The 18,688-nt window shown below is 32.7% G+C and overlaps 1 protein-coding gene and 2 long non-coding RNA genes across 4 annotated transcripts in view; 2 read left to right on the top strand and 1 right to left on the bottom strand.

Moving 5' to 3' along the window:
- Positions 1 to 18,688, top strand: part of LOC126902759 (uncharacterized) — a 62,064-nt gene that overhangs the window by 40,149 nt on the left and 3,227 nt on the right. Inside the window, exon 2 of one of the 2 annotated variants that reach the window (XM_050680369.1) lies at positions 9,350 to 9,497. In XM_050680369.1, coding sequence (XP_050536326.1) covers positions 9,350 to 9,497 — 148 coding nt within the window. Of the gene's footprint in view, positions 1 to 9,349; positions 9,504 to 18,688 lie in introns of both variants that reach the window. The other variant, XM_050680368.1, reaches the window with a different exon arrangement.
- LOC126902767 (uncharacterized) lies at positions 6,077 to 9,667 on the bottom strand. Its single transcript, XR_007703315.1, has 3 exons — positions 9,564 to 9,667; positions 6,723 to 6,817; positions 6,077 to 6,446 (listed from the first exon to the last, which is right to left on the bottom strand). It is a non-coding gene; the product is annotated as an uncharacterized LOC126902767 (long non-coding RNA).
- Positions 11,525 to 16,227, top strand: LOC126902765 (uncharacterized). The gene is made up of 2 exons (XR_007703313.1): positions 11,525 to 11,822; positions 16,165 to 16,227. It is a non-coding gene; the product is annotated as an uncharacterized LOC126902765 (long non-coding RNA).

Genomic DNA, 18,688 nt, shown 5'->3' with positions numbered 1-18,688 from the left:
TACCCTACAAGAAAAGCCACAATCAATTTTTATTATTAAATAAAATCTAAATTTAGGTTGGATTTGTTATTAAAATAAAATAATTTTAAAAAGATGTAATGTTTAAAATATTATTTGATGTTTATTTTCACAACAAGAAAAATAAAATATTATTAATGATTGAACAAATTAAATTAAATTAAAAGATTCACCAAAACAAAATTCACTTTAAAATTTCTAAGTGTCATTTAGTTTTAAAGAAAAATATTTTAAGTCCAAATTAATTAAAAAATTGACTAGGTCCCGGAGAGTGAAATCTTGAGTAGAGTGTCATAGATTTTGTGTATTTTAAAATCATCAAAAGAACTGGTTTAGATTGGAAAAAATGGCTTTTTATAGTCTGATGACCCCCTTCAGACTATAAAAAGCCATTTTTCCCTGGCTACCCCAGCCCAGCGATCTCTACCGTGATTCTGGAAGCTGAGGCTTTGTATTCTAATTGGTTAATTAAAATGGGGTCCCTGCATGTAGGCGTTTCTTAATAATTTCTACAAGGGGGAGATTTTATCGTATAGTTAAAGGGTTATTTTGTATTTTAAATAAGAGAACCCTGTTTTGGTGATCTTGTATAATCATGATATGTGACATACATGTACAAATGATAACATCATATTATATGTTAATATTATATGTAATAATATAATATTACAGATGGTGTCACGTTACCAATATCGTGAGAATTATTTTAATAAAATACAGACAGCACATCCGCTGCCTGAGACTGATGAATTAACAAATAATATTTATTGTCAATTTGGCAATAGTTCTAATTATTATAAAAACCCAATAAACCTGACTATCGTGGTCAGTCGACTCCAGTGCCTTGTGTCATTCATCAGTCTCAGTACTCGGTTGTCGCTGTCCGGCATACTGCTTAAAGTAAAGTCTTTGTTTATTCCTTTTTAAACCTATCTACTCTCTTCCACAACATTTCAGAGTACTTGTGTCTTGCACTTCGTCTGCACCTCGTACCTAGGTGTTACCCTTATTTCCTTCCTATAATAACAGCCTTTCGACACCCACAGCAAACCCGGAGTGTCAGCCGAGCACGACAACACGCACGTGAATACCTAGACACCAAGCACCATATCCTCATATTCATCTTCGTACACATCACAATTACATTTAGACTTGTTTCTTTTCTTTTATTGTGTTACGACATAAGTATATGAATAAAAATAAACTTTAAAAATATTTAAATGGGTAAATAGAACCTCAAGATATGCCCTGAATAATTATTATGTTTATTTTGTCTAATAACTGAGCTAGTTCAACTGATTATAATCAAATTATTTAACATCTAAAATTTTCATAAATAAACAGCGAAAACTAATTTCAAAAATTTATTTTTATTGAAAATCCCTCATGAACTTCTCAATTTTGAATCTTCAAATCTTAAATTTTCATCATTTATTGTAATAAAAATGTTTTATTTTTTATTCACATTTAAGTTAAAACCATACGCCGTAAAACAACGATATGTCTTTCTAAGAAAAAAGATGTTATAAGTGTGATTCAAAACAAACACATGTGTTTGTCGCGTTTTATCGCAATTAATTAACTTCAAAAATATTTCTATTAAAAGTTCGCAAACATTACTAATGGTTTTCAAGCCAAGGTGACCACCTACAACAAGTGTCAATTTGCCCTGCATTCTCTATTAATAAAATTTGAACATTTTAAGGAAAAATTGTTCATGGTTAAAATTTAAATTATTATCTGTATTTATTTATAAACAGTTGTTATTTCATGTAATTATTTGGAATAATTTTTACTAACGTCATCATATGTAAATGTGTCAATTATAATACTGAAATTTAAGCGTTTAAAGTAAATAAATATAGTTTAAAAAAACTAAAAAACACGCTTTTAAAGCACATTGAACTAAAAAGTTCAAAATAATTTTTAAAATAAGCTTAAAACAATATTGAACGAAAAGTACTAGAATTATTGTGATAAAAGCGTGGGTGCTTCGTGCCATATTTTTCGTATATTGAGCGCCCGACGCTTTTATCACAATAATTCTAGTACTTTTCGTTCAATATTGTTTTAAGCTTATTTTAAAAATTATTTTGAACTTTTTAGTTCAATGTGCTTTAAAAGCGTGTTTTTTAGTTTTTTTAAACTATATTTATTTTTTACTTTTTAGTTTTATGTTATGATAATAGTTACTATCAATATCATGGTTGTAACGGGTAACGGGAATACAGGGTTCGATTCCGGGGAGAGAGTCTGAGAAACGGCTAGTGACGAAAAATGATACGGGAATCATCCCCCGTAATCGGAATGAATACACCACATATCTCTTAATGAGAATAAAGCGTATTAATATATAAGTTTTAATAGTAATTAGAATATATATATACATGTAAAGGGACTTAAGTAAGTAAACGTATCATGCATGAGGTATAGCCGTATTTTGTGGGCGGGGGGAACATTATACACGAGGCATATACGGCGGCAGAGGCGTCGGCTGTAGGAATATATAAATGAATATTAACATATACGTATATACGTATAAATATTAATATATATATGTATAAATATATATATATATATATTAATATTAGCGGTGGCGGTAGGAATATAATGATCTTCGCGTAATATCGCGGCACTTTTGCTGTCGTTGACGACGCGATGTCCGGCGTGATCCTCGGGCGTCAAAAGGTTAGTAGTGTAGATGACAACAGTGCGCGAGTGCGGATCGGTTTGTTGACGTCACTTTGACAACGAGAAGAAGACTACGGTATCATTAACGGCGGGACGTCGTCGGCCGTGCGGCACTTGCTGGACTTTGCACCGCGGCGTAAAACGACGCGGGGCTGTGTCAATTACAATAAAAATTTGTTATATATATATATATAATTGATGATAAGCGCGCGTCTACGGGTTGGAAAATATTGTTCTCTACGAGTGGTGAGCGGGGTGGGGCGAATGCGTTACAACAGTATAGTCTCAAGGTCATACACGACGGGATACGCGACATAATAACACGTGCCGCGTGGAGTTACAAACTTACAAACGACAAACAACAAACAACAAACAAACATACACGTGAAACTAATATAAGCGTGTTAAAAATAACTTAATTTTTGTAAAAAAACCAAAAATTATTTCACTATATCCATGTTTTTCTAAGTAGTTTTTAATTTGTTACTCAAAATAATTTTTAAATAAATTATTTCCAAATGCTGCGTTAAAAAAAAAAATTTGGAAACTGAAACAAAATATTTCCAGTGGTTGGGATTTGAACCTCATTTACCTCACCATTATGAAGAGAGCTTTCCAATTGCGCTACCTGGTAAGCGAGGATACCTAGTAAAATTTTAGTTACTTAATTTGTTCATAATACAATTAATTTTTTTTAATAATAATAATTTTTTTAATAAAGTTATCATAATACTAAAAAATAGTTATACCTTTTTCTTATTTTAAAATAAATTGTTTTCAATTATATTTTTGTTAATAATATTTATTAATAACTTTTGTTTATAAATATACGAACTCAAATGATTATTTTTATGAGTTTATCTTGTATGTCATGCTTTAAATAATGAACATGGGTTTCTTTACTTCTAATTCGATTTACATGTTCCAGTATAACAGAATCGAATTTAGCCAACATCTCTATCACACCGAGAAATTTTCCATTACTCTTAGTATACAGCACTTCCGAAGAACCTCTAAAAGAATCATTATTTGAAGCTAAAAATTTAATAATTGATAAAATTTGAATAAGTACATTTTTCCAAAGATTTTGTTCTTTTTCTATTAAAGCTTGATGTTTTTTATCGATTGTTTCATTCATTTCTATTCTAGTTTTTAAATCGAATCAAGACTTTATAGACTGAATGTGGTGCTGCGATCTTTCATGAAATATTACATTGTCCGACATATGTCTCCAGTCACTTATACCTACTGTTGCCAAATCACTATGGCATTTTTCATTTATAAAAGTTTTACGCAATCCTTTATTGAAGAGTATACAAGCCAAATACGATCTACTTTTTCATTATTTGCTAATATTCGATAAAAGAATTTTGGAGAAAATTATATCTGAGGTCCATCGCTTTGAATTGTAGCTGGAAAGTAAAAATTCTTTAAATGTGTAGGTCCAATTTTGTATTTAACTTCTTGGATTATATTATTTGGCCAATTTACTGAATCTTTCCACTCTGTGCAATGCTGGCTATATTTTCTTTAGTATTGGCAATTTGCAATTCTGTAATCTTTTAGTTTGTTTAATAAATACGATTGACCATACGTATTTTGGCCATGCCTTAGCGGAAGGAAAGGAGAATATAAAAATGTGGAAATTGAGCCTTACAATATACTAGATAGAAAGAAAAACAACGTATACAGTAATCACAATATTTTCAGTTATTATAAAAAAATAACAAACAGCAAGAGCCAATAATAAATGAAATTAGCATAAATTACTAATAAAATAAATAACATATATCCCTTTTTTATAACTGATACATATATTATGTGGACTGTAAATCCGTTAAATAAACAATAAAAAATTCTTAGTAATTACCAACTGCCGTTTGAAGCTGATGAACATTGTGACACTTCAGATGCAGGGAAGGCAACAAAAAAAAAACACCGTAAACATATAACAAGCCGTTGAGCAACTCAAATTGAACACTGTGGCGTCAAGGCAATACTAGACCCAAAATAACCTGGCGTCGATATAACCGAAAATTTGCCGACTAATTGAGCGCGAATGAATCCTTCACGACCACTGCCACACACTATCCCAACAGAAACCAGTTGTAGCATGTCGCGCTCTTGTTGAAGAGATGAAAACCGACGCTCACCCACCAAACTGTTTCGTCACGACCGAACACACTCATTTAAATTGATAATAGTCGACTGACCTTCGGCACTTTTTAAGTTATTTTTTTTAGTATTATCATCACTTTTAAACGACTTTTCTTCATCTAAATTTTCTTTTTTCAATTACATAAATCTATTAATGGAGCCTCGTTGTTTATTAATTATTTCTTCATTCTTCCGTGTTTTTGTCTTTTAGCAATACCCGATTCATACTTTCTAAACATATCTTGTTCTCGACCAGTCATAATAATCTATGATTTTAATTAAAAATAATTTGTACCAATAAATTTAAAAGTTTGAAATTGTTTTGTAAATGAATGCTTCAAAAATTAAAAATATATTCTTGTTGAAAATTTCAAAGCTATGATTATATTCGAAATTACGGAGAAATAACTGTATGTTATGAGGACGTTACATTCGTAAATGTAACTATCTTACACACACACACACACGACTTAGAACATTTTGGTTCTAATCATTTTGGATAATATTCTTATCTACAAGTATGATAATGTGTAAATTCGTTCTAATATCAAAACTAACAGCACACTATTGAAACTGGTGAACGAACATTTACTATGCCGTACGTGGAGACGGAGGCAACACACGAGGGTGTGAAGTCCTCTTAATGAAGTATAATAATATCTTGTAAAACTTCTAGATCCCTTACTCAGCTCAGAATCAGTGGCGTAGCCTGAATTTCAACTTAACGTATATGATGAAAACTATAAGTTATTAAATTCATGACGGGCTTATTATTTTATTAATTTATATTTATTTAAATAACTACTAGGGTGACCCTTAGCTATATAAAAGGTTTTTTTTTTAAGATTTGTAAGTGCCACCTCCTAGAATTATCTGAGTATATGAATAAATAAATTGTACAAAATTTGGAGACGATTGGTCAACTGTAAGACGTGACCCAAGGGGGTTAAAAATAACCCCCAAGGGTGATATTTTAGTTTTTTTTGTCAATCTCAAAAACTTTAGCTTTTGCAAAAAAGTTTATTTGGATTTTTTTGTAGATAAAAAATTTTTCTATAAAAAGTATATTTATAATAATTTTTGAAAAGTTCTTATTTAGCCCTAAAAAAATAAAAACGTATATGTTCTATTCTTACCGTTAAAATTGTTAATTTTTAATTGTTACGTGAAATATATAATAATAATGTCTAGTAATATGTATGTAGTTATTACTTGGTTAAGTTTAAAATATTAGATATAATTGAAATTGTTGGGGAACTAATTATTTAAATTTTTACTAGTTGTAAATCGATTCTTTTCGATCGAAAAAAAAGAATAAAAATTTGTTTATATCTTTTAATGCATTGTTCCTATCCATGACACAATCACCTTTAATTTACAGTCATCTGTTAGTTATTAGTGCAGTGTGGTTTTGCCTTGCAAATAGTCGGTATAGAGTCGATGGTAAAAAGAACAAAAATTGATCAAACAAATTTTTAATTATTTTATATATATTTTTTTGTTCTTTTACATCTGATTTCAGTAATCTCTTTGGGAACTGTGGATCTACAATCTCTGGAAGTAAACACTCCATGTAAAACCTATGAAAGTAAAATATTAGTGACATTATTATACATTATTCATTCCAAAATGTTTGATTGTATTATATCTCCTCTATATTTATCCATTAGGTAGAATAAATTACAAAAAAAAATTTCTCTCTAGGTGTAGAGTGTAATTGTCCTATTACTTGATAAAAGTACACATGGTCTTCATTTAGCTTTAATTTAGAATTTTCGAACTTGCAATATTGTAATTGAAAATTAAATTTGTATAGCTTTTAAAAATAAATATTACTTAATTAATTTGATACTTACTAGTTTATTTTCTACTGCTTCTACAGCACTACTCGAGTGCAGAGCAGAATATGGACATTTATTGTCCACCAAATAATTTTCTTCTATTACACCATCTAGATAAACGTAGTATAGTAGGTAATATAGCAATATAGCACAATAATATTTTCTTTATGTCATTGATTATGCTAGTTAAAATTAAATTTTTAATACTTATAATAAAGTGTATGTACAATGTTAATACCAGCGTATTATATACCTAGTTTTAGCTATAAATTTATCTGATACAAGTTAAAATGAATTATAAAAAAAAAACGGTAGCACAGTGGGGTCGAGGCACAGTGTGGACGAGGCATAGATGGGACAAGTATAGATGATATCTGACAGTGATTAAAATCACTATCATAAGAAACGCTTCGATGCAAATCTGTAGATAGTGTTTCCTTTAGAGAAATTGGTGAAATATTTAAAAGCAACATCAACTCTTATTTCTTTAATTATATCCTGATTAGTAGTCCTTTGTTTTTAAAATATAATATATGACTAAATACTAATTATAGTTTTTAAATTTAGTATGAAATTGTGAGGCCAGCTATGATGTATGGTTCATAGTATTGGGCGGTTGATAAGAAAGTAGAGCAGAGAATAAGTGTAGCAGAGATGAGAATGCTTAGTTGGATGAGTGGAGTGACTAGAGAAGATAGGATAAGGAACGAGCATATAAGAGGAAGTATAGGTGTTGCGTCAATCGTGGATAAGATGACAGAAAATAGACTTAGATTGTTTAGTCATGGTATGAGGAAAGAAGAATCGAAAGCTGTAAGAACAGTTATAGAAATGAATGTTGAAGGAAGAAGAGATAGAGGAAGACCAAAAAAGAGATGGAGGGATGCTATTGAATGCGATTTGAGGACAGCTGATGTGAGCGTAGAAGATGTGGTAGATTGTGTCAAGTGGAAGCTTAGGATAAGGGTGGCCGACCCCGAGTACTTGGGATTAAGGCAAAGAAAAATAAAAATATTACCAGAAATTCCGGTGGCAATTGACATAATATGATTGTTGTTTCGGAATGTACAATTTAGCGTTTAGTTGGGTTTAAATAATATAGCGTCAAATCAATTACCTACTCTATCGCTTGTATATTAATATACACTACACTTTAATGATACAATAAATAAATAAACTCACACATACACACATATGCATTTATAACATTGTGTCTAATGTAAGTATAACATGATAAAAAGTAACCGTAAAATGAAAAAAATGGAATATAAATTTTAGTACTCATATTAAATGTAATGTAACTCGAAAAATATTTGTTTAAATGAAAAAATATAAGATAATTTTTTTGTTTATAATTGTCTTTTAAACAACTTTTGTACGAAACTTTTTTTTGTAAGTTAAATATTTTTTGAGAAAATTAAAAAAGCTCATATTTTTTAACTTTTTCGAGGCTGTAAAAAAAAAGCTCAATTCCAATCATGAGGACTATTAGTATGTCATTATACATATTTTAATTCAATTTTTAAAAAAACAAAATTTGTTTGGAAATTTTTTCCGCAATTTTTCCTTTGTTGACTGGCCTAAATGTCAATTTTAAACTTGAAATTGAGCTAAAAGTTATGGTAATATATTCAATTTTTTTTACTATAAACTTTCATAAATCTTTATCGAAAATTTTTTATCAACTTTAAAGAACCAAAAAAATAGGTTAAAAATGAAAATTTGGACTGATTATTTTGAACATATTAAAAATCAAATCAGTAATAATTTGAAAACAATTTTTTTTTTTTTTTAATTATTATTTTATATGTAATTAGTAATAATATAAAAAATTAGAAATAACTTAACTTTTGAAAATGTTCCGGAAATACTGCGTCCTTAAAACATATGTCAAATTAAAGCTTACAATAAATAATATAAGTTCCAACACCTTATCTTAGTATCTAGTCAAAGACATAACCCTCAAAAATTGAAAAAATTTCCCTCGTTCCCCTTAAAACGGACAAACCTCCAAAAAAATTACAAATTTTATAATCGCTAATTTACAAAAATTTTTCAATTTTTTTATTAAAACTGCTATAACTTTCTTAAAAATGAACAAATCAATATAATTTTTTTTTTATAAACGCTTGATGTCTTTACCTATTATTTAGTATATTTTTGTGAACATTTGACTCTTTACCAGCCCATAAGGGGTATATAAAATGATAACTTATTCACAAAATATTAACTTTTTTAACATTAAAAATTTACCGATTTGAAAAATTATAATATTTTTGGAAGTTTCCCCCATTTACAGGGAACTACATAATTTTTTTCAATTTTTAAGGGTAATGACTTCAATTAGGTACAATTTGTGACCTTATAACATATTCCTCATCAAAATCGGTCCAGTGAGAGTTGAGAAAATGTGGCAACATACACAAAAAAAAAACACATCATGGTAAAATTAATACCTTCTCAGCTTCGCATCGAAGCTAAAAAATAACGAAATTTTCTCTGGATCAAAACTTATTAATTATGCCAATATTTAATGGGACACACTGTAATACTTAAATTATTAATTATTTTTAAAAATATTTATTTATTTATTTTAATAATTTTCATAAATAAATAACTAAATTGGATTGAATTTTTTTCAGGGACAATTTCCCTTTGCAACTATTTGCAAAGGTATAGTAATGTGTAAATTGGCACCTAACAAAGAAAAAAATATTGAAACTGAGAAAGTACTACAATTTGGAAAAAAACTTAAGTATAATGGATTAGTAGAATATGCATCACAAAATAGTAATAGTAATTGAGTTTTAGTTATTTTAATTTTGAATCAATACTAATATATGATTTACTATTTACCTATGTACATTATTTATAATAGAATAGAACTTAATAACGACACAGCTACTTCTCCTCGTCCGACAGTTCGCGAGACACTGAATGCCCGCGGAGAACGCGAATTGGTTCAGTAATAGGCGATGGCGAAACACTCGCCAACAGAACCGGACTGTGTATATAATTATGCAGTCTTTTGTTATTATTCTCATTGTTTATAACAGCCACTCTTAATTTAGTAATAATATATCTATTAATCACCATGTAGTCTCTAATGCCTTCAAAAGTATCAGTTCGATCAATTTTATCTTATATAAATGTTATTGTTTATAAGATAAGCACATTTTGCCCGGTTTCTTTTTCCTTTAAATGTAGTGGGGCAATGAATTTTTTATTGTGAAGGACGCACGATACGTTTGCCAAAATGTATGTACGAAATAAAGAATTATAAACTAAATTAAAAGTCTTACGTCATTTTATAAATTAAATAGTAAACGTATTAAACAGTCCACCTACGACCGTATCTATGTATATTACATTGTCCAGACTATACTGGATTCAATATTTTATTATCATAAGTTTTAATAATTTTCAAACCGATATTAAATCCTCTCAATGAATGGAAAATATTAGGCGCATTCATCGAACTACATTGTCAAAAGATCATAAATCGTACCTTGTTGAAGACATTGCTCTTCAAAATTGAACAAAATTCTTTCCTATCTTTAAACAGGGAAAATTCCCAAAAATAAATTTTAATTTAAAAAGGGTAATTTTTCATATTTTTAAATTTTTTTTTAAGGTAATATTAAATTATGAATAATAGGCATCACAAAAAGTTCTTTATATATAGTAGCAAACACAAATAGAGTTAAAAGATTAACAAATTACAAAGTAAAATTATTTACTTTAAATAATAAGGAATACTTTTATCATATCAAATCTAATTCGTTAATAAATACTTTAAGAATATTTGAAATTAATGATTTTAATTGTTTGTATGGAAAAAGCTGATTAAGCTACTTTTTAATTGAATAAGGAATATTTGTTGTCAATTATTTAGGGTAATATCTTCAACTAAATACGAATTGTAATCACTTGACATATTTTTAAAAAAAGTAGGTAAGTGAGGGGGGGGAAAATAAATCGCAGCCATAATTAAAAATACATAGTAAAATAATATTAACACGAATAAGAAATTTCTTTTCATGAGGGGAAACTACAGTGATGGGATCCTTGATATTTATTCAAGTTAATGAATCTAAATGAGATTAAAATCAAATAATTTGAAATTTTTTTTCTAACTCAAAAAGAATAAAAGCAAAAATGCAAAAAATTAATCGCTACAGGTCAATTCGAACCTCGTACACTAAGCGTGAAAGACACAAGTATTACAGATTCGCCTATTAGATATAATAACTATTTATCGCTCTCGTCGCTTGATAATATTGGCATTTTAAGCTAATTCAATTTTTAAAGTTACTTTTTTCAACTTTTTTTTCACGTGCTTAAGATGCCAGGGCGCACCCCCTAATATTCTTGCGACATGAAAACAATTTTTTTTACGATTCGCAATCATACCACGGCGTTCTGTACGTGCCGAGGAAGCGTCAAAAATCCGAGATTCCACCAAAACTCTGGCCGCTACAAGAGTTTGAAATTCATCAAATTTTAACGAAAAATAACGATTTTTCTGTATGCCAATAACACATGTACGCGTCCTATTATATCTTATTATATAATAGAACAAGAAAAAAAACGCTTTTCTGGGAAAATTACTTAACGTGCTCGGATTTTCAAAATTTTNAAAAAAAACGCTTTTCTGGGAAAATTACTTAACGTGCTCGGATTTTCAAAATTTTTTTTTCAAAGAAAGTACTTGGTCACCAGACTCCAAGAAATTATTGCCAAAGGTCGGAAAATTTTTGCCTTTAGCTCGCTTTTTTTTTTTCAAGTCCACGCGCATGGTTTTAATATACGTGTAGCGACCAAAACATACGCAACGAATATTCTCGAATGTTCTCGTTATCAAAAACCTTCGAGAAACTTCGATAACGCCATAAGATAACCTACGCGGGTATAGAATATTCTAGAATTAGCGAGAGCCTTATCGGAGCTATATATATATCGGAAGAATCAGTCAGTTCAGTTAGTTCAGTTCAGACTGTCTAGTCCGCGATACGCTACACGACCGCTACACCCCGCCGCTGTTGTCATCGTGTATTATGTTTACTTCGATTATTTTATTTTTCCTTACTGTATATACATATATTTTCTTTTAGTGTTTATACGTCTATTTTAGTGTTATAATTTTGTTTAATAAAAGTCTACCGCCATTTAAATAATTGTGTGTTGTAAGATATAACCCACAAATTGGTGACCTCGACGTGATGGCGCAGACAGACGAAACAATTGCTCGAGTAGCCGTCAAGATACCGGATTTCATTTCGTCAGATCCCGAACTTTGGTTTGCTATGGTCGAAGGAAGTTTCGCCAGCGCGGGAGTCACTGTTGACAGTACAAAATTCGGGTATGTAGTTGGAGCATTACCGCCAAAATACGCAGTGGAAGTCAAGGACATAATTATGACGCCGCCCTCAGACAGTAAGTACGCCAAAATTAAACAAGAGTTGATAAGACGTCTTAGTGCCTCCCAAGAGGAGAAAACACGCCAACTTTTAGAACGCGTTGAGATTGGAGACCGTAAACCATCACAATTTTTACGCCATCTCCAAAGTCTGGCCGACTCTTCTGTTCCGGAAACGTTATTGAAGACACTTTGGATGGGCCGTTTACCGAAAAGTATACAGGTAGCGTTGGCAATAGTGAAAGATAGTAAGCTTGAAGATCTCGCTGTCCATGCGGACAACATCGCAGACGCATCGGGTCCTTTACTACCACAAATAGCAGAAATGTCGAGAAGTGACACTTTTGAAGCCATGTTGAATCTTAAGATTTCTCAACTTAGTCTAAATATTAATCAGGAGATTGCAGCGTTGAGAAGTGAAGTGGCTGCGTTAAATACTCGCCCCTCGCGTACTCCGGACTCAAGACCAAATACTTACCGTCCAAGGTCACGATCTCGAAGCCGCACTCATCATGGCGCAGACGGAATATGCTGGTATCATTGGCGTTATGGATCCCAATCGAAAAAATGCAAGGAACCTTGTAACTATAAATCGGGAAACGGGACGGGTCATCACTGATGACGGCCAGTGAGCCCGGTCAGTTTCCACGCCGTCTTTTCATCACAGACCGAACTTCCCAAACTCAATTTCTCATCGATACGGGCGCCGACTTGTGTGTTTATCCACGTAGTGCTGTTCCAGGCCACCGCGTAAAAACCGATTACGTCCTATCAGCCGCCAATGGCACGCCTATAAACACCTACGGCACTATCACGCTCAGCCTAAACTTCGGACTTCGTCGAGATTTCACTTGGAGATTTGTGATTGCGGAAGTATCCAAGCCCATCATTGGTGTTGACTTTTTAAGTTTTTACAATCTTTTGGTAGACGTGCGCAATCAATGTCTATTAGACGGACTTACACAACTCACCACTCGTGGTCACGCCGTCAAGTGCTCAATACCATCTATTAAGGTCGTCGTGGGAGAGACGAAATACGACGGTTTACTACGGGAATTTCCAGAGATCACTCGACCGTTTGGGACCCTGAAGGATATCAAACACAGCACTAAACACTTTATCCCGACGACACAAGGACCCCCGGTATCTTGTAAACCACGACGCTTAGCACCTGATAAGCTTAAGGCAGCAAAAAAAGAGTTTGAAGCTATGATCCAACTAGGCATTATCCGACCATCCCAAGGACCTTGGTCATCACCATTACATCTAGTACCAAAGAACAAAACAGATGCATGGCGTCCTTGTGGGGATTACCGCGCTCTAAATGCCCGGACTATCCCAGATCGGTACCCTGTTCGTCATATACAGGACTTCGCGCACTTTCTCCACGGTAAAACGATTTTTTCAACTATCGACTTGGTTCGAGCGTATAATCAAATCCCTGTAGCTGAAGAAGACGTCCCTAAAACTGCAATTGTGACACCATTTGGACTTTACGAATTCCTCTTTATGTCTTTTGGACTTCGAAACGCAGCACAATCGTTCCAACGATTTATTGACGAAGTACTCCGTGGACTTGATTTTTGTTTCAGTTACATTGACGACATACTCGTGGCATCTGTTTCTGAAGAAGAACACATCAAACATTTACAGATCATTTTTGAGCGACTACGCGAATACTCTCTGGTTCTCAATCCTAAAAAATGCGTTTTTGGACAACCAGAAGTAAAGTTTTTGGGCTACATGATTTCTAAAGAAGGAACACGTCCTCTACCTGATAGAGTCGCTGACATATTGAGCTACAAGAGGCCAACGTCAGCTAAGGGTCTACGACAGTTCTTAGGTATGTTAAACTTCTATCGTCGTTTTATACCTAGAGCTTCAGATGCACAATCACCACTAAGTGATCTCTTAGTACCTAATCTAAAAGGTAAAGCACCTATTAATTGGACACCAGAAGCAATTTCAGCGTTCGAGAAATGCAAGGAGGAACTCGCCACAGCCACGCTTCTCGCGCACCCATGTGACAACGCTCGACTGGCTATTGTAAGCGACGCTTCAAACACAGCGGTTGGCGCAACTCTCCAACAGTTCATCAATGACGAGTGGCAACCCCTCGCCTTCTTTTCCAAGAAACTCACGGCGACTGAGACAAAATACGGAGCTTACGATCGAGAACTTCTTGCGATCTATCTCGCTGTCAAACATTTTCGGCATATGGTGGAAGGACGCGAGTTTGTTATATACACCGATCACAAACCTATCACTTTCGCATTTCAACAGAAATCGGATAAGTGCACACCACGACAATTCAGACACTTGGACTTTATTTCACAATTCACCACGGATATTAGGTACGTTCCTGGTAAACAGAATATCGTGGCTGATACCCTATCACGCGTGGACGCATTATCAGACACGTTAGACTACACTGCTTTAGCAATGTCACAACAGGGAGACGACGAATTGAAAAAGTATGCACAAGAAAACACCGGATTGCGACTTAAGCAAGTGGAATTACCAGGCACGAATGTCTTAGTGTTCTGCGACACATCAACTTCAATCGCCAGACCTTTTGTTACAAAGCCTTTTCGACGAACAGTTTTCAATACCATACATCGCCTTGCACATCCAGGAGTTAAAGCCACAGTGAAGCTTGTAAAACAGCGGTTTGTGTGGCCAGGAATTGACGCAGATTGCAGACATTGGGCACGGGCATGTGTCGAATGTCAACGAGCCAAAATCACGCGACATGTCACAGCACCCCTTGGGTCATTTTCTCTACCGTCTCGAAGATTTGAGCATGTTCATTTAGATTTAATAATTATGCCTTATTCCGAAGGATTTCGTTACTGCCTCACGTGCATCGATAGATTTACTCGATGGCCTGAAGTAGTTCCATTGGAAAATCAAGAAGCGGAAACTGTAGCACGAGCCTTCTATACACATTGGATTGCAAGATTTGGTACCCCTCTTCGTATCACAACAGATCAAGGAAGACAATTCGAGTCATGCCTTTTCAAGCAACTTAATTACCTGACTGGTACGAACCATCTTAGAACTACGGCCTATCATCCTTCAGCAAATGGCATGGTGGAACGATCCCATCGGCAGCTTAAAGCCGCTATTAAATGTCATCAGAATAATCGATGGACAGAAACTCTTCCGACAGTCTTATTGGGTATCCGAGCAGCTTGGCGTGACGATCTTAAATCCACCTCGGCAGAATTAGTCTATGGAGAGCCACTTAGACTCCCTGGTGAATTCCTCACGTCAAATAATAATACCGCCAAGTGCGACGACGCAGCTGAGTTTATCAAAGACCTTCGACATCACATTCAGCAGATCCGACCAGTCAATGGTACACGACATGGCGAGAAGAAAAATTTCGTTTTCAAGGATCTAGCAACCACAGAGTACGTATTCATTCGACATGATGGGCCCAAAAACGGAATTCAAATGCCCTATGATGGTCCCTATCGAGTCATAAGTAGGAACGAAAAAACTTTTGTTATTGATATTAATAAGAAGAAAGTTACAGTTACTATAGATAGACTTAAACCAGCATACATCATGGCAGATGAATACTCTAAGGAAAATATTCCGAAAAAGATCCAGACACATACACCCATTACCATTCCCAGGGAGGATCAAAGGACACGTTCCGGAAGAAGAGTCCATTTTCCAGACCGTCTTCAAGTAGGCTCCGCTTGACTCCGTCACTGGTAGGGGAGTGATGTAGCGACCAAAACATACGCAACGAATATTCTCGAATGTTCTCGTTATCAAAAACCTTCGAGAAACTTCGATAACGCCATAAGATAACCTACGCGGGTATAGAATATTCTAGAATTAGCGAGAGCCTTATCGGAGCTATATATATATCGGAAGAATCAGTCAGTGAGTTAGTTCAGTTCAGACTGTCTAGTCCGCGATACGCTACACGACCGCTACACCCCGCCGCTGTTGTCATCGTGTATTATGTTTACTTCGATTATTTTATTTTTCCTTACTGTATATACATATATTTTCTTTTAGTGTTTATACGTCTATTTTCGTGTTATAATTTTGTTTAATAAAAGTCTACCGCCATTTAAATAATTGTGTGTTGTAAGATATAACCCACATACGCATTGATTCATTTCTGCTCATACGTTTATTATGAACCTTAATTATATGGTGTAATATATATTTTTATTAGGACACTTTTTTGTATTTGCACATAGCTTTATATTTTATCGAGAAATATTATATGTTATGTATAAATTTCAAGACGGTTATAATTATATAAGTTTGTACTTTAATCATCAGAACAGTACATTATTAATAATCTTTTTTTTTTGTATTTGTCTATGAGTTTATCGTTTGAATTGGGGATTCATCTATGACAACTATGCTGCCCAACGTTATATCACAGTTAACAATATTTTTATCAAAATAAAATTTTTTACATAGTCCCACGTATAATAACCTGCTGAAGTTTTTTAAATTATTCTATAATATTAATAATAACAATAATATGTAACACAATTATTATAATTAAAATATTAATAATTTTTGTGTATACAAGGGGTGAATTTAAAGGAGATATGGGCCCTTCGTGAACTAGCGCTATCAATATTTTTTTAGGCAACTTCTAATAAATAAGGACATAATGTCCTTTTTTTCATCATTAATTTAATTTTTAGCAAATAAATTCTATAACATGTTTGAAAAGGTAAAAAATATTAAATACCCTCCTAAAATAATTTTTGAATAGGGCTAAAGGGAATCCCTCATTAATAAACGTCAACCTTATACTCAATACATGTTACTATATTCTCTTTTTGAATTTTTCTAATTTTAATAACAACATTTTTAATATATTTTTGTTACACTGATTCTGATGCAATATTTTTTCTGCAAAACACTTATCGTACCCGACATAGCCGGGTACTCCTACCGTAATCAGTGGCCTACTTATGATGGCGGCCCGAAGAGGCTTACGCGCCTTTGGCGCGTAAGGCTCTTAGGTCTCCAGGTCTGTGGCGGAGCCTAGTACCAAATGATAGTTAAAGACATTATTAGTTATTAGCTAATATTTTTTAAATTTCGACAGCCATTTGCACATAGAAGATAAGTCGTCGGGACAAATTTTTTTTTTCATTTTACAGTACAGTAGAATCTCGGTAATCCGGCCGTTCGATAATCCGGTACGTCCAGTAATCCGGCTCTTTAAACCTGTATGTATTTATTTATAAATTTACTATCGTAAGCCATAAACTCTTAGATAAAACTAAGTAATAACAGATTAAATCCTGATAAACCTATTCGATATTTTATTTTTATTCAGTTAACGTTGAAGTGTTGTGCGTGTTCATTGTGTATCGGTTTGATATTGTGTTGTATCACTTACGTATTAACATGTCGCAACAACAAAAACGAAAACATACTACTTTAACCTTGGTCGAGAAACTAGAAATTTTAAATAAATTAGAAAATGGTGACAAATTAGTAAACCTTGCGAACGAATTTGGAGTAGGCCGTGCTACAATACACGATATAAGAAAAAATAGCGAAAAAATAAAATCTTTTTTCAAAAATAACGAAAGTTTGAAAATAAAGCGCAAAACATTAAAAACTGGCGAGTTTCCTGAAGTTGAAGATGCCTTGTATTTATGGTTTTTGCAAGAACGTAATCGACACACACCTATTTCCGGCGAAATTTTGAAAGAGAAAGCCAAGTATTTTTACAAAAGAATCGCACACAAAGATCAAAAAGATGATTTTCAAGCTAGTGACGGTTGGCTAGATAAATTTAAAAATCGTTTTGGTCTGAGATTATTGTGTATGGCGGGAGAAAAACTGTCGTGTGATGTTAACAGTGTTGAACCGTACAAAGAAAAATTTCAAAAAGTTATTCAAGAATTATCATTAACGCNATGACATTACCTTTGATTTGGTATATGTTTAAAGGACGCAGTATTTCCGGAACATTTTCAAAATTTAAGTGTAGTAAGTTAGTTTTTGTAAAAAATTTGCTATTTTAAATCCCCTCCAGTGAGCAGGCCAGGTGTTAAAATTTCAAAAAAATGATATCAAATATAAGGGAAATATCTAAGGTTTAATGTAAAAAAATTATGTTGATTTGTTGATTTTTGAAAAAGTTATGGAAGTTTTAAGAAAAAAGAGTTTAAAAAATGACAAAATTTACTGATTTTAAAAATTGTAATTTATTTGGAGATTTCCCCCATTTGCGGGGAATGAGAGAAAATTTTTCAATTTTTAAGGGTAATGTCTTCAACTAGATACGATTTGTAATCTTTTGGCGTATTGTTGAAAGAAATCGGTCCAGTGAAAACTGAGAAAAAGGGGCAACAGATATAAAAAAAACACATGGTAAAATTAATACCATCAGCTTCGCATCGAAGCTAAAATAACCAAAATTATTTAATAAACCAAAAATTATTAGATTTATCAAAACATTGTGGACTAATATATATTAGCTTCGATGCGAAGCTGAGAAGGTATTAATTTTACTATGATGTGTTTTTTTATTTTTTTTTTTATTTTTTTTTTTGTG

The sequence above is a fragment of the Daktulosphaira vitifoliae genome, unplaced genomic scaffold, assembly GCF_025091365.1.
Source record: "Daktulosphaira vitifoliae isolate Bord-2020 unplaced genomic scaffold, ASM2509136v1 Scaffold_3, whole genome shotgun sequence".
Classification (NCBI taxonomy): domain Eukaryota; kingdom Metazoa; phylum Arthropoda; class Insecta; order Hemiptera; family Phylloxeridae; genus Daktulosphaira; species Daktulosphaira vitifoliae.
This window is presented reverse-complemented; position numbering and strand designations above follow the sequence as displayed.